At 34.9% G+C, this 16,684-nt stretch overlaps 1 protein-coding gene across 1 annotated transcript; it reads right to left on the bottom strand.

Moving 5' to 3' along the window:
* Positions 1–9,530: 9,530 nt before the first annotated feature.
* On the bottom strand, positions 9,531–16,133 carry LOC140838889 (chloride channel protein CLC-f). Its single transcript, XM_073205502.1, has 9 exons — positions 15,619–16,133; positions 14,291–14,693; positions 13,947–14,141; positions 12,434–12,888; positions 12,222–12,326; positions 11,377–11,610; positions 11,041–11,247; positions 10,631–10,863; positions 9,531–9,868 (listed from the first exon to the last, which is right to left on the bottom strand). The coding sequence occupies exons 1-9, from the start codon at positions 15,994–15,996 to the stop codon at positions 9,793–9,795; spliced, it is 2,286 nt and encodes a 761-aa protein (XP_073061603.1). The 5' UTR covers positions 15,997–16,133; the 3' UTR covers positions 9,531–9,792.
* Between the last annotated feature and the right edge of the window lie 551 nt (positions 16,134–16,684).

The raw sequence follows: 16,684 nt of genomic DNA, 5'->3' as shown, positions 1-16,684 counted from the left end.
AAAACAAAAAATTCATATCCTCATTATAGTCCAAGCTCTTTACTAAAATTTTTTGTAGGAAAAAACTAGTGCAAAGAGCACCATTGTGCGTACGGATGTATATGAGTCGAGCTGAACAGTAATAGGCTCGATCTCACTCGTTTAGGATATATATAGGCTCGAGCTCGATTCAAGCTTTTATTATTATGATTAAATTTGGCTCATTAATAGCTCATCTACCATGTTTAACGAGCCTGACTCGAGTTCTGCTCGTTAAACTGACTAATTTTCGAGCTCGTTAAACAAGCTCGTTTTAGAGCTCATCGTGTATTTTTAATAAAAAAAAAACAACTAACATATGAGAATTTAAGGGGTATGGTTCTCATTTTATAAGATTTCAATAGCTTATATATCAATAAAATAGCAACGTGAAACAAGTCATAGCCCAAAATACTAGCCGAGCTCGAGCTCGAACGATATAGGTTCGAGGCCGTTCGAGCTCGAGAGCTTACGAGCCGAGCATCCTTAAGCTCTGGCTCGATTATATTGTCGAGCTCAAGCCGATAAGCATAACGAAGGATCTCGAACGAGCTATATACTGAGTCGAATACCGTGTAGCTATGATTCCACAGTATCAATTTTAGAAGATAATTCATAACATCACAATGAAAGGAAACTAACAGAAGACTCCTCCATATCTCCCAATTGAAAAAACTAATTACTAGAGAAATGTCTTCTCAATTCTCTAACACTTAAATCGGATATAGACCGAAGTGTCTCTTGATGTGATGGGATTAACAGATTTGGAAAAAATGTAAAATAGATAGACTCTCTAACTCGACTTCAAAAAACACAGGAAGAAGACTCACTCCTCTTGAGGGGGATAAGGCTAGGAGGAGCGGGAAAAAAATTCCATGAGATGGGAAATCTAAATATCCTAAGATCTTAGCCTAACTTGGAAATTTTAGTTGAGCGTGTTTTTAAAATTTATTATTGTACAAAACAGCTGAAGAAATTTAGTCAAATTATTTTATAAAAAAATTCCGAAATCCAAGTATTTATTTTTTATAAAAAAAAATCCCAAATCCAAGTATTTCCCAAATGATTAAGTTTTTAAAATACATAGATTAAAAATATACGTAGAAAAAAATATTTTTAATATACCTAGAAAATGTTGAAAATAAATGATTTGAATATTGAAAAGTAATAGTTGAATATTTGAATGTTGAAAATAAGAGTTGTAAAGTTAGAAATTTGTGTGTGATGATGTAGGTAATGATGTATTTTAATTTTTGGATTATGTGTAATGAAACTCTATAAATAGATCTCTCATTTGTGAAGAAAATCACAATTGAGTAGAGAGAAAAATATTATAAAGTGTGTAGTTTGGTAAATTTTGAGAGTTTGAGATTTTTACTTTTTACCATAAATTTTTACTTTTTCACAACACGTTATCAGCACGAAGCTCTAAAAGTCCTACATACTTTTCCAAGCTCCAAACAGAAGAAAAAGGTAACAAAAGTAATTATATTTATTTTACTGTTATTTATTTATTGTGTATTTATTTAATATACAATATAATGTTATTATGAGAAATAATAAAAATAAATTTTTCATAAACTTGTTATAAATCCTGGGAGGATGTTAAGACGACATCCCACACTCCCGGTAAGGGATACGACAAGTATAAAAGCCTATAAGGTTTTTAAAAAAATTAATTATGACACTCATTATAATATTATGATATGATATATATAATTATTTAAACATGTCTAATATTATATACATCATATTATTAGCATAAAATTATACAAATACATACATTTATTTTTTTGTACACCAACGGTTATAAATGATAAAAAACGGCTAGTTTTTGCCCTATAAATATGATCTCACAAACACATTCAATCACTACAACTTTCTTTTCTTCTCTAAAAATTATTCTTCATCAAATTTTTCGAAGAAAAAAGAAGATGGCTTTCTCAAAGTTATTTTTAATTATTTTGGTTATCATACTCACGAGTCTTGTATTTATCGGAGAATATCCTCCTCGTGCGTTTTCTTTATTTTTACAAAAGCTTGTACTTGTTGTTTATCCGTTACTTTGTATTGCAATATTTATTAACTAATAAAATGCATCGTAATTTTTTTTAGTACCACCATGTCAAATTTAACAAAGCTCGAATTTGTTGCGCTCGACATCACGGGAAAGGATTATATGCCATGGACTCTCGATGTAGAAATGCATCTTGAGTCATTGGGTCTAAGCGAGACTATTAAAGAAAATGGCATATGTACATCACAAGAAAAGGCAAGAGCTATGATATTTTTACGTCGACATCTCGACGAGGGATTAAAATGTGAATATCTGACTGAAAAAAATCCCATGGCTTTGTGGAAAGGATTGAAAGAAAGATTTGAACATATAAGGGAAGTTATACTTCCGACCGCCCGTGATGAATGGAATATGTTAAGATTCCAAGATTTTAAGAAAGTCAGTGATTATAATTCAGCGATGTATCGAATAATCTCGCAGCTAAAATTTTGTGGACATGAGGTCACAGAATCTGAGATGCTTGAAAAAACATTTTCCACGTTTCATGCATCAAATATTACTCTACAGCAACAATATAGAGTACGTGGATTTGCAAGGTATTCTGAGCTCATCGCCTGTCTTCTTGTGGCGGAAAAAAACTACGAGCTATTAATGAGAAATCATCAGTCCCGACCCACTGGATCAACAGCATTTCCAGAAGTAAATGCTGTAAGTAAAAATGAATTTAAACCTCGAACCAAAATCAAATTCAAAGACAAGATTTTGGTCGAGGTCGAGGTCGTGGACGTGGAAGCCGTGGTTTTAAAAATAATAGAGATAGTTATTTTTATAACTCATCTCAAAAGAGCGTACCGAACCATCCACAGAAAAGGCATCATGAGAATACAAGTGTTAATGAAAATCACTCAAAAAGATATGAAAGTTCTTGTTACAGATGTGGTACTCCAGGACATTGGTCCAAAGTTTGTCGAGCCCCTGAGCACCTTTGTAAACTTTATAAAGAATCATTAAAGGGGAAAGAAAAGGAGACCAACTTCACTGAACGCAGTGACCGTTTGAGTGATTCAACTCATTTTGATGCTGGTGATTTTATGAATGATTTCTCTGGAAATGATCAACATGTTGGTGGGATAGAAATGAACAATTTTGATGCTACAGATTTTCTCAATGATTTCTCTGAAAATGAACAATATAATGGTAGAATATAATTGTAAAATAATTTATTTTTCATGTATTCATAGAATAATGTTTTATTGTATAATTATGATATGTGTTATATTTAAATATATATTGCCAGTAATTTATTTCATTGCATATTTTTTTGAAGTTCAAATATGAAAAATGCTATGAGCAAAACTGAAGTTTGCATACCCGATAGTGGTACAACGCACACTATCCTCCGAGATAAAAGATATTTCTTGGAACTAAAACCAACAAAAACAACGGTCAATACAATATCAGGTCCTGTAGACTTGATTAAAGGATGTGGTAAAGCACAATTTTTGTTATCTAATGGTACAAAATTTTTGATCAACGATGCTTTATATTCACCACAATCGAAAAGAAATTTGTTGAGTTTTAATGATATATATTCCCATGGGTATGATACTCAAACAATGAAAATGTGCCTTATCACATATAAATCAGGAAAGAAATATGTGATTGAAAAACTACCAATGCTCCCTACTGGATTGCATTATACACATATAAGTCTCATTGAATCAAACATGGTAGTTGATAATTCTTCAATATTAACAAATTGGCATGACCGATTGGGACATCCTGGTTCAACAATGATGCGAAGAATCATAGAAAATACACATGGTCATCCACTGAAAGACCAGAAGATCTTTCAGAATAATAAGTTTTAATGTAAAACATGTTCTCTTGGAAAACTTATTATAAGACCATCAACAGTCAAAATCCAAACTGAATCACCAATGTTTCTTGAACGTATTCAGGGTGATATTTGTGGACCAATCCATCCACCATGTGGACCATTCAGATACTTTATGGTATTGATTGATGCCTCCAGCAGATGGTCACATGTATGTTTATTGTCAACTCGAAATGTTGCATTTGCAAGATTACTTGCTCAAATAATAAAATTGAGGAATCAATTTCCCGATTATACAATCAAGAAAATTAGACTTGATAATGCTGGTGAATTTACTTCCCAGACTTTCAATGATTATTGTATGTCTATGGGAATCATTGTTGAGCATCATGTTGCTCATGTACATACACAGAATGGATTGGCTGAATCATTGATTAAACGTTTGCAAATGATTGCTAGACCAATGATTATGAAAACAAAGCTCCCTATTCTATATGGGGACTTGCAATTTTACATGCTACTTCATTCATTCGCATCAAACCAAGTGCATATCATAAATACTCCCCATTACAGCTTGCATTTGGTAAAGAACCAGATATTTCTCATCTGAGAATTTTTGGATGTATGGTGTATGTGCCTATTGCACCACCACAACGAAAGAAAATGGGACCTCAAAGAAAGGTTGGAATTTATATCGGTTATGATAGTCCATCAATCATTCGATATCTTGAACCTCAGACAGGAGATGTGTTCACAGCACGTTTTGCTGATTATCATTTTAATGAGGAAATCTTCCCAATGTTAGGGGGAGAACAGAAACATACCGAAAAAGAAATTACATGGTATGTATCATCATTGTTACATCTGGATCCAAGAACAAAACAATGTGAAAAAGATGTACAACAAATTGTACACTTGCAAAGAATAGCAAATCAAATACCAGATGCATTTGCAGACACAAAAAGGGTAACTAAATCATATATACATGCTGCAAATGCCCCTGCTCGAATTGAAATTCCAAAGAAACAAATTGAAGATACTCATGATGTCATTAAACGCTTGAAGCGTGGAAGGCCAATCGGTTCCAAGGATAAAAATCATCAAAAAAAAAAATTCATAGAGAAACACGATGATCACAAAATAAAGAATGATGTTTCTGAAGAAACACATGATGATCACAAAATAGAGAATGGTGTTCCTGAAGAAACACTGTGGGGACCCGGACGCTAATCAAGTTCTTAATCATCATTGAGACTAATTAATCAATTATAAAACAGGGTCTAAATTTTTTTTTCTAAAATACACAGCGGAAACGTAATGTAATTAAATTCAAATTACATATTAAACATAACATACAATTATTGTATGATCTACAATAATCCAACTAGGTTCAACTACAAGTCAGTGCTGAATCCTAAGTTGCTTCAAAGCCCGGATCTCCACGCTATCTAGTCCAGCCTCGTTCTCTTCTTGACCCTGATCCTAGCCCACCTGTTGTCATGCACACATACAAAACAAGACAACAGCCGGATAACTCCGGTGAGATATAAATATCCCAGTATAAACAATGTATACATGCAATCATATAAAAGCATATACGAAAGCATATAAGAATTACTCATAACATGTATCAACTCAGAAACATAAATCAATATCAAGCCTTCAATAATCATGAATGATATAAACAATGTAAATCAACATGTCGTATCAGACTCAACTCAACTGACGAGTCGGCTCAGACTCGACTCTACTGACGCATCGGCTCAGACTCGACTCAAGTCTAACCTAGGGATCCCGATCTCTGGATATAGGTAATTATATCGAATCTCAGTCGAGAGGAATGAATCAATCCCTAAACGGCATCGATATAATTCATATATCAGTTTCTGGGCGAATCAGCCGCAGAATTGACGACTCAGTCAATAACCCGACGAATCAGCAAGTAATTAGGCGAATCAGCCAATAATCAGACAACTCAGCCTGTAATTAAGCGAATCAGCTTAAGTTTAGACGAATCACTCAATAACCAGACGAATCAGCCGGTAACTAGGCGAATCAGCCCATAACCAGATGAATCAGTCGGTGACTAGGCGAATCAGCCTATGACTCAACGACTCAGTAATCAATACATGCATTCAGTATCTAAGCAAATCAATCGATGACTAGCGAATCAGCAGTCATTACATGCAGTAGCTATAAATCAATAGACTACAGTCATAAATCTCATCAATTGCAAATTTCAATGCAATAATTGAAAGTATGTGATTTAGGGAAACTCGAGTCAAACCTCACTCGAGTTGTGCAATCCCAACTCAACATTAATTTATACATTTCTTTCTGTTATTCTGACCCTGTCGAAGTCTCGAACTCAAAGCCTGTCAATACTCAATCTGACAATCACAATATCGAGGGTACAATATCAATACACCACTCAATCAATACTGGATATAATCAGAATCCAATCAAATTCTGTTTCAACAACATAACGTTCAATTTTCAATATATCCAGCACTATCATATCAGTCAGATATCAATTCTCACATCTCATAATCAATAACAACTCAATTCTGATATCAATTCTCAATCAACTCAACTCTAAAAATCATAACAATTTCATATGGTATCTGTTCCTCAGTCCAGTCTCAATTATCCGATGTCTAACATGCCAAGAACATCATATACGAATCATATCAGATTCTGACAATACCATAATTTCAAATCATATCAAAACGTAGCAAAACTTACGTCCAGTTGTAGCCTACGTTGATAGGAACACAGTACCGCAGTCAGATTCAAAATCAGACGGACGGATTTCTCACAAAAGACGTAAGGATTTTTCACACTTTTTCAGAAACTTTTCTCGATTCTTTTATCCTTGTTTTTGAAGGAATTTCGAAGGCATATATATATATATATATATATATATATATATATATATATATATATATATATATATATATATACGCTGCATGAAAGGCAAATGGCACATCGCATATTTTACACGTCTCGCGCTCGGGCGGTAAGAAAGTACCGCTCGAGCGCGGAACTTTCTGTTCGGATGCATGGCCTATTATCCATTGGCGCTCGGGCGGTAGTTTTCTACCGCTCGGGCGCCACACTTTCTGTGTGAAATCCCAACTTATGGTGCATTGGCGCTCGGGCGGTCTCTTTCTACCGCTCGGGCGCCACGAGTTCTGTACAAAATTCTTGTTTGTCTTGCACCGACGCCCGGCTTTTCCACGTGAGCTCCTACAACCTCAATTCTGCCCTTTAATCAACGTCTGATTACAATCATTAAGTCTCGGGCATTACAAACACATGATGATGAAAATATTCTGTCAGAACCACAAACTGACGAGAATCATGAAATCTCCATCAATTACATTAATACTGGAAAAATATGGAACCGAAAAGATATAGATGAAATTGATGATATATTTTCTTATAATGTGGCAATCGACATCATAAATGATAATCAAGATCATGAACCAAAATCTTTTGGTGAATGTAAAAATCGGCAGGATTGGATAAAATGGAAAGAAGCCATCCAGGTTGAATTGGATTCGCTAAATAAACGTAATGTTTTTGGACCTATAGTCCTTACACCTGAAGGTGTAAAACCTGTTGGATACAAATGAGTTTTTATTCGAAAGCGAAATGAGAAAAATTAAATAGTAAGATATAAAGCTCGACTTGTTGCACAAGGTTTTTCTCAAAGGCCTGGAATTGATTATGAAGAAACGTATTCTCCTGCGATGGATGCAATTACGTTTCGGTATTTGATTAGCTTGGCGGTATCTGAAAATTTAGAAATGTGTCTTATGGATGTTGTTACAGCTTACTTATATGGATCACTTGATAGTAATATATATATGAAAATCCCTGAAGGATTTAAGATGCCTGAAGCAAAAAGTTCAAAACCCAGGGAATGTTATTCTGTGAAATTACAAAGATCATTATATGGGTTAAAGCAATCAGGTCGAATGTGGTATAATCGACTAAGTGATCACTTGATGAAAAAGGGATATATAAATAATTCAATATGCCCTTGTGTTTTCATTAAGAAAACAACATCCGATGCGTAATTATTGCTGTATATGTTGATGATTTAAACATCATTGGAACGAATAAGGAAATTCAAGAAGTTGTATCATACTTGAAGGAAGAATTTGAAATGAAGGATCTTGGAAAAACCAAGTATTGTCTGGGTTTACAAATTGAACAAAAAGAATGTGGAATGTTTGTTCACCAGACAAATTATACAGAAAAGATCCTTAAACGTTTTAATATGGATAAAGCAAATCCTTTAAGTACTCCAATGGTTGTTAGATCATTAAACATAGAAAAGGATCCATTCCGTCCATGTGAAGATGATGAAGATATTCTTGGTCCAGAAGTACCATATCTAAGTGTTATCGGTGCCCTTATGTACCTTACAAATTGTACAAGGCCTGATATATCTTTTGTCATGAATCTGTTGGCAAGATTTAGCACATATCCAACAAAGAGACACTGGAACGGAATTAAACATATATTCCGTTATCTACTAGGAACGACAGGCTTGGGACTTTTGTATTCAAAAGATGCTAATCCAAGTATAATTGGTTATGCTGATGCTGGATACTTATCTGATCCACACAAGGCACGTTCCCAAACTGGATATGTATTTACTCGTGGAGGCACTGCAATATCTTGGCGTTCACAGAAACAAACGCTCGTAACAACTTCATCAAATCATGCCGAGATTATTGCACTACATGAAGCAAGTCGTGAATGTGTGTGGTTAAAATCAATGACCCAACATATCCAAATTTCATGCGGATTATCATTCGATGAGAAGCCTGTGATACTATATGAAGATAATACTGCATGTGTTGCTCAAATGAAAGAAGGATACATAAAAAGCGACAGAACTAAACATATTCCTCCTAAGTTCTTCGCATTCACCAAGGAGCTTGAGAAGAATAAATGTATTGATGTTCGTCACATTCAATCAAGTGAAAACTCATCAGATCTCTTCACAAAGGCACTTCCTACGTCAATATTCAGAAAGCACATATATAATATTGGGATGCGCAATCTACGAAATTTGTGAAGAATTGTTCATGTCAACATCAGGGGGAGTTTACGTGACTGCACTCTTTTTTCCCTTACTATGGTTTTTATCCCAATGGGTTTTTCCAAGTAAGGTTTTTAACGAGACAGTACAAAACACGTAATGAAGACATCATCGTATCATGATCATCATCACAAGGGGGAGTGTTGAAAATAAATGATTTGAATATTGAAAAATAATAGTTGAATATTTGAATGTTGAAAATAAGAGTTGTAAAGTTAGAAATTTGTGTGTGATGATGTAGGTAATGATGTATTTTATTTTTTGGATTATGTGTAATGAAACTCTATAAATAAATCTCTCATTTGTGAAGAAAATCACAATTGAGTAGAGAAAAAAATATTATAAAGTGTGTAGTTTGATAAATTTTGAGAGTTTGAGATTTTTACTTTTTACCATAAATTTTTACTTTTTCACAACAGAAAAGACATTTTTGTAGGAGGAGAACCAAATATTTGTTTACGTTACATAATGATGGTAGCATGAATTTACTTGAAGAACGGCACAACAATCCACAAACGAACACAGCGTAAATCTCTAAATATCTTAAATTTTTCTTGCATAAAAACTCAATTAATGGAGTTATAAAGGCAGTAATAATTGACATGTACAATAATTGTGGAGCTAGATTACATTTAAAGGGGAGTGTAGGGGTATTAGAAAATATCACCATGCAATCTACCTAAAAAAAGTGGGAATGAGAAATGTATTTCCTCTGTACTATTATATGAATCCCAGTACACAAATGACTTCTGCAGAAGAAATTCACCTCTATTCTGTGACATTAAGGGTTCGTTTCGGTAATCATTGATGACCCGTTGTGATCGTCCCCAAGTCGTCTTTCTGCTGGTCGATCGATTTTCTGCGGTTTAATTCATCTCTACATAAACCAGAAGCAGGAAGAAACAAGCATCTTAGAAACGTTTTCAAATGAACCATCATTCTTTACATTAAAAGGAAAACGAAAGGATTTTCGAGATTTTGCTTCTGAAATCAAGAATTACTATCTCATTTTAATTTTCTACTCTAAAAAATAAATTTCACTCCATTCACATTAACCAACACAAACAGAATTCTTAATTAAAATTTTCATAATTTCTCAAAAATACTAGATCCACGTATCATGGAATAACACGTTCACTATATTTATCTTTAAAGTACCCAATCGTTAAAAAACTAAAATATACAACATTTCATTAACTACCCCGACATTATTATGTGGAATGAAATTTATTGTTTTAACATTGTCATACTGAAGTCTGAAAAGAGCCTCACGGAACGGAAAGATGAACTAATCCGTGTAAGCATAAGAATGCTACCCTTACCAGAAAAGAAAGCTTAAAACCAAATCCGTCACATTCTACAACATAATATTCAGAGAGATAATACTTGACTGGGCTATGAATAATTGTAAAACACTACGTTTTGTTCCTAACTCCAACATGCATTAAATCATCATCACACGCGGCAGCTAATTTTATAATATGATTTTATGCACTAGAGGCATTTATTTACTTGTTAAAGAATGGAGTAGGCTTTATATGGTCCAATTCATTCATTCATGTAAAAGGAGAAGATATAGTATACTGCCAGCGGAATATAATGCACAAACATTCATCGGAATGATTTAAAAAGTAGCAACCTGAGACAATGCCATATTGAATCGTAAAACAGAATAGCCTCAATTCGGCGCTTTGTTTCTCTTTGAGCATCTCCAACCCGCCTAACAACAGGCAGTTGTTTGATTTCTTTAGCCTCCATAATCTGCTTAGCAATTTCCAGATCCGTATCTGGATAGCAAACCAAAAGCCCACGCTCCCGTCCACGATAACTTATTCCACGAGTGCAAATTGAGGACACAGTAAACGTGTTTGCCTGCAAAGGAATTCATTATTGCTGAAACGTATGTTAAATATCTTCAATATCGAAGATATTGCAAATGAATGAGGACCAACAAATTATTTTACAGACACACATATTGGATATGGACCGAGTATATAATAGAGTTCTCAATGCCATTGGGATAAATAATGAAAAAAATGAAAAACATACATCTGCTGCACTCCAGTTGGAATTGTCACCAGATTTTTTGTAAAAGCACCGTTTGATGTCACCATATGTTAAAATTCCTTCCAAATAATCTTCAGCGTCAACGACAAGGACGCAGTTCTGTTGACCATCAGTCATACAGTTTAGTGCCTCTCTGAGAGTTTGCATCGGAGAAACCTTCAAATAGTTGTTTGACATTGCCTGAGATACCTGATTATAGCGGTAAATTACGACATTATTTTTGTTTTGCTAACACATAACAGATAATGAGAATAAAAATAATGCTAAAATTGGCTTCTTTTCCCACTAAGTTTCCACCATGAAGGTCGGAAGACAGACCTTCAAATTCTCCAGTAACATTTCAATATCTTTTGACTGATGGCTACTAGAGTTACCAATAACAGAGAGTTCTATATCATCCCCTTCTCCATTTTGTCTCCATATCTCCTCGTTTTTGTCTTCAACTGGTGAAAGAACCGCATAACCTCGGGGAGAACGCCTTGTATCAGATACCTCATTTTGTTTTGGTTGAGTTGTCACAGAGGGGACCCATATAGCTAATCCAACAGCCCCCTGTTGCAAAACATCAAACAAGTTGCTTAAATAACCAATTCACCAGTTCATTTTTGAATTTTAATCAAAAGCCCATCATGAAGCCATGTAAATAGGCTCAAGACATCTTAAGACTGCTGCTCATGATATTGGCGAAAAAAAGTAGAGATTTTAACAATATGCTATCTATAAAAATACAATTGTGATCTTAGAGAAGAAGCTGCTAAAATGTCGTAACTAATTAGTGGAAGAGAACACCGAAAACTCATTATAGCACAGTATCTTGCAATATTCTGCTCCATTGCCGCAGTTTATGTTTTCAGTAGGGACAACCCAAAATCAGCCACAAAATGTTAGACAGTTTTGATACATAATTACATTCCCCAAAATCATGAGTGAAACATGTATCATATGTCAAGCGAGCCTACTTCACCGGCTGAGTTGTAGAAGATTTTGTTGCCTCAGCATATAAGCATAATCCTCCTTATTCACATATTTTATAGTAAAAAGAAAAGCACTCGTTTAAAGAACCAACATATGATCAATAATTACATTTTAAGTCAACCTAACCACAGCAGGACCATCAGATTTCAAACATGAGGAAGAGAGAGAGTTCTCAGATCAAGACCCACCATGAGAGGAAGTAATATTCTGTAATCTTTGGTTAGCTCAAAGAGAAGAAGAACAGAAGTCAAGGGTACTGAACAAACAGATGCTAATGTTGCAGCCATCCCCACCTGAATTACACCAGGAAGCAGAAGAGATATCGTCAACAATAAAAACGAAACGAAACTAAGAAAAAGTTCAAATATTTATGAGTAAGCTTAAAGCACAGGAAAATTACTAATGCGTATGCCTGTGGCTCAGCAATGGCAGCATTTCCTGGAATAGCTGGATTGATTAGCTCTCCAGCAAAGCCCCCGAATACAGCACCCACTGCAGCACCGATCATTAAACTTGGAGCATATAGGCCACCAACAAGGCCAGACCCTTTACATAGAGCAGTGGCCACAACTTTAGCTGCAGCTAATTGAGCTAGAAGCCAGATTCCAGGCGCTGATGCAGTCTTTCCCGTGTGTAAAATCTCATCAACATTAGTGAAACCCCAATACAATATCCCAGGATACTTGAGAGCTATTAGCCCAGCTCCTAAACCCCCCAAAGCAGGACATACTACATCTGCGATCCCGAATTTTTCTTTGATTAATTGGAAGGCCTTGGTGAACCAAGATACCAAGCGAGTGAAAGCTACACTTACTACTCCACATAGCATTCCCAATATAAGGTACAAAGGAAGCTCTGAGACAAGGAAATCACAAATATGATGGTTAGATGCACACCCTCATTCAGCGAAATGCAACAATTAAGTTAAATCCACAAACTTCTGACCAAGTTTGTGTCACAGATCCAAACTTGAGAATGTTCAGTGGAATATACAGCAGAAAAATGAGTTCATTGTGTTCAACAGTATAATTAGTCAAATTTTTGTATTTGTTCAAAAAATGTGCAACTTCTTCATTAGGTTTTTAATAAAATATGCTAGTACATCTGTCTTACGTAAGTAATATGCAGCTACTATTTTATTTCAAACACGTCCAATGGATGGTTGTTCTACAGAGCATATAATATTACTGAAATAACTCAGGACCATAGTAATTCCAGTAACCAAATCATAGTAGTCAAAAGCGCACGAAGTGCACGCTTAAGCATGCTCCAAAGCGCACAACTTCCATGAAGCATGCGAACCGCCCTTCAGAGAAAAATACCCTTTTTAAAAAAAAAATCTGACAGAAGATATTTCCTCATTTAAAAGTGTGATTTCTCCTCTATTTTTTTTATTTTAAAAAAAGCAAAGGAAATCCTAACATCAGGTTGTCTCTGCCCCATGTGGCCTCTACCCTTTGTCCTCGCATTTTAAATTTTGATATTTGGAAGATGAAAATGATGATGATTTCAATATTTAAAATCTAATGTTTCATTTTTTAAAAAAAAAAAATCAAATTTTATTTTTTAAAATATTTTATTAATCGTGCTTTATTTCCGAAGCACTAAAAGCCCCAAGACACTCGAGCACAAATCATCGTTTCTTATATAAAAAAAAAAACTATGAACCAAATCAGATTGATCCATATAAGCTTTACATCACGGCTGCAATTTTACACCTTGTAACACAATCGGTTTGGTTAACTGAAGATAACCTACATTGATTTACATAAGCCCTAAATCATGCGTTGCAAATCTATTTTCCACCCAATTAACTTATACAGAACAGAGAATGCTTGAAATAATGAAGATAATCAGACAGCACACCTTAAAATATGATTTCAGTTTTAACACACGAGAATCAGATAAAATACCAGCAGCAGATTTCAAATCATACGTGGGCACTGTGAAAGCCTGTTTCTCACCAAGCACGGCATTTGAAACAGTAGACGATATAACAGATGCCAAGATTATCATTGCAGTTGTAAACGGAGGAGAGTTTTCAGCACGGAGAGGCCTCAGAACAGTTTCAATAGCAAAGAAACATCCAGCAACTGCAGCGTTGAAACCTGAAGCAAAGATTTATAAGAAAATAAGAGGAATAAATTGATATATGTGACAAAAAAATCTTGAAAATTTCATAATCTAAAAGACTTGCTAAATCATATGCCATATACCCATATTGAAGTAATAAGCATCAACCAAAATAGACGAGTACCTGAAGCAATTCCCGCAGCTGCACCAGCAGCAACCAGAGCGATTCTCCGTTCTCTATTATTCTCCATGGTCATTGAGAATCCATTGGCGCATGATTTTCCAATATCGACGCTAGGCCCTTCTGGCCCTAAAGAACAACCAGTACCTAAAGTTACAGCAGCCTGGATAGCTTTCACTGTGGGGAATATTGCAGCAAAAATGTCAAAGCCTTGTCCTTGCAAAGAATTGGACTGCATTATTTGATCCAATATCTCAAGGAGGCCATGTAGAACACCTACAACAACTCCACCTGAGACTGGAATCAAAAGTATTCGATGCCATGTATCAGCTAGCCTCTGTAGCCGAAGCCAAGCGGCACCTTCATATGGAGTACCAGCCCATGCCCATTCATGTATTACATGGACCTAAATTAAACAAATCTTATGTCTTCCGAATTTTTATTTAACTCATAAAACATTTTGGAGACATTGTTAAACTTCCAAAAAGGCAAAAAACAGATTAGGCAGTTTGACTATCTTAATTTGATTAGTTATGGAAGTGCAAAATCATATCATAACATTCAAACTTCATGAGCATGACATTGAGTGCAACTTTACCATATAAACTGATAGGTGAATCCATGAATAAATACACATCATTATTTCAGAGATTAAGAAAATCGGATATCTAGGCAATGCTTCCAAAGTTCATATCAAAGTGGTCGACTCTTAATTCTGCGATTGAAGCAGCGACAAAAAAAAATAAAATAAATAGACAACAAAAACTTAGGACTTTTACGTGTTTTGATTGATCCATGAAAAAAGAACCATAAAAGTAAATCAAAATTTCCTATTTTGTGCAAAATATTATCCATAACCCTAAAAAGAGCAAGAGATAGCTAAAAATTTCATCGTACAATCAATATTAGATCCAATGGATGACTTAGAATTCATTTACACCTTGTGAAAAGGCTGTGAATCACTAAGTGAGGTTCTAAGTTCGTCAGTATGTGTGCCAATTAATTTGCGTAAAAATTAGACTAATTGGAAGCTTCTCCTTGACCATGTTATTCCTTGTCCTGGCCAATAACATCCATGACTAACACATAAACGACCACCCATTTCTGCAGGCCTAACTGCATTTCAAGTCCTCACAGCTCTTTACTAGCATCACCTACGAAGTAATTCAAGGTTGGAATCACAATATGTCAACAATGAACAGATAATAAACAAAAAAGTTTGTCAATCAATCGAACTACAACAGAAAACAAAATCCTGAGTTTTTAAACATAAAAAACGCCAAAGCATTCAGAAGAAAACATTTTTAAAAACCTTGATCCGATGAACTAACCCCACGGTTAAAAGCGGCGACGCAAAGCCCAGTAGCAACACCTAGGAGGCACCCAATTAGCAGAAGCGCCCATTCCGGCGGCGCGCTATCACCAAGAAAATCATCGGCGGCAGCGGCATTGGCACTAACACGAGGATTCGAAGGGGAGGAAGGAGATTGATGTTCCCTATCGAATCGGAGCTTCACGCTCAACCTACGACCCGAACCCAAAAACCCACGATCCAACCGCTTCGATAGATCATATGGAAGGCACCCTTTATTATGAGTCGCAGCATTCTTCCTGAGCGGCGATTGGCTGCCCCCTCGCTCCAAATCTTCATCGGATGCCGTTGAATTGGAGCGCACTATTCGATCGTCGAATTCGGCTCCCGATGACATATCTGCACCTCCCCCAGTTTCATAAGAGCATTAATCGAAGCAATTAGATGCATAAACCTGGGGTTTGGGATTTGTAAAAAAGAAATCTTGCTCGCTTTTCACGTCATATATTTGGGATTCTTCTCTTTTTAAACATGTGATTGATTACTATATGATTACGTAAATTAGATATATAAATGCGTTAAAAAAAGTTTGCTTTCGTCGGTGATATGCAGACAAACAGTAAAAAGACAAATTTCAACCGGTGATATTTATTACGAAAAAATAATATTTTTAGAATACAAATTCCATAAATTAGATCAGATCAATCTTACAAAATTTATTTTTAAGACTATTTTCATAAAAAAATTTGTGTCAAATAAATAAATAATATTTTTCAATCACTCAAATAATTAATTAAATCGGTGTAAAACAAAAGAATTTGTGTCAAAAAAATGAAACTAATCAAATTCAAATTAGGTTAACTATGCCCATGGTTTAAAAGCTCGTTTGTTATTACAGTTTTAAGTTTGGAACGATCGTTCGATTTCGAGATTGAAGATATAACAAATCTTTTACTCAGCTAAAAATGAAATTAAATTAACTACAAGTATATCAGATCCCGTCAAACACCTATTGTAATGACTAATGAGATTCCCCTTGAATTTACTACTACTAATAATAATAATAATTTACTAATAATAATAAT

The sequence above is a fragment of the Primulina eburnea genome, chromosome 8 (assembly GCF_022965805.1).
Source record: "Primulina eburnea isolate SZY01 chromosome 8, ASM2296580v1, whole genome shotgun sequence".
NCBI lineage: Eukaryota > Viridiplantae > Streptophyta > Magnoliopsida > Lamiales > Gesneriaceae > Primulina > Primulina eburnea.
This window is presented reverse-complemented; position numbering and strand designations above follow the sequence as displayed.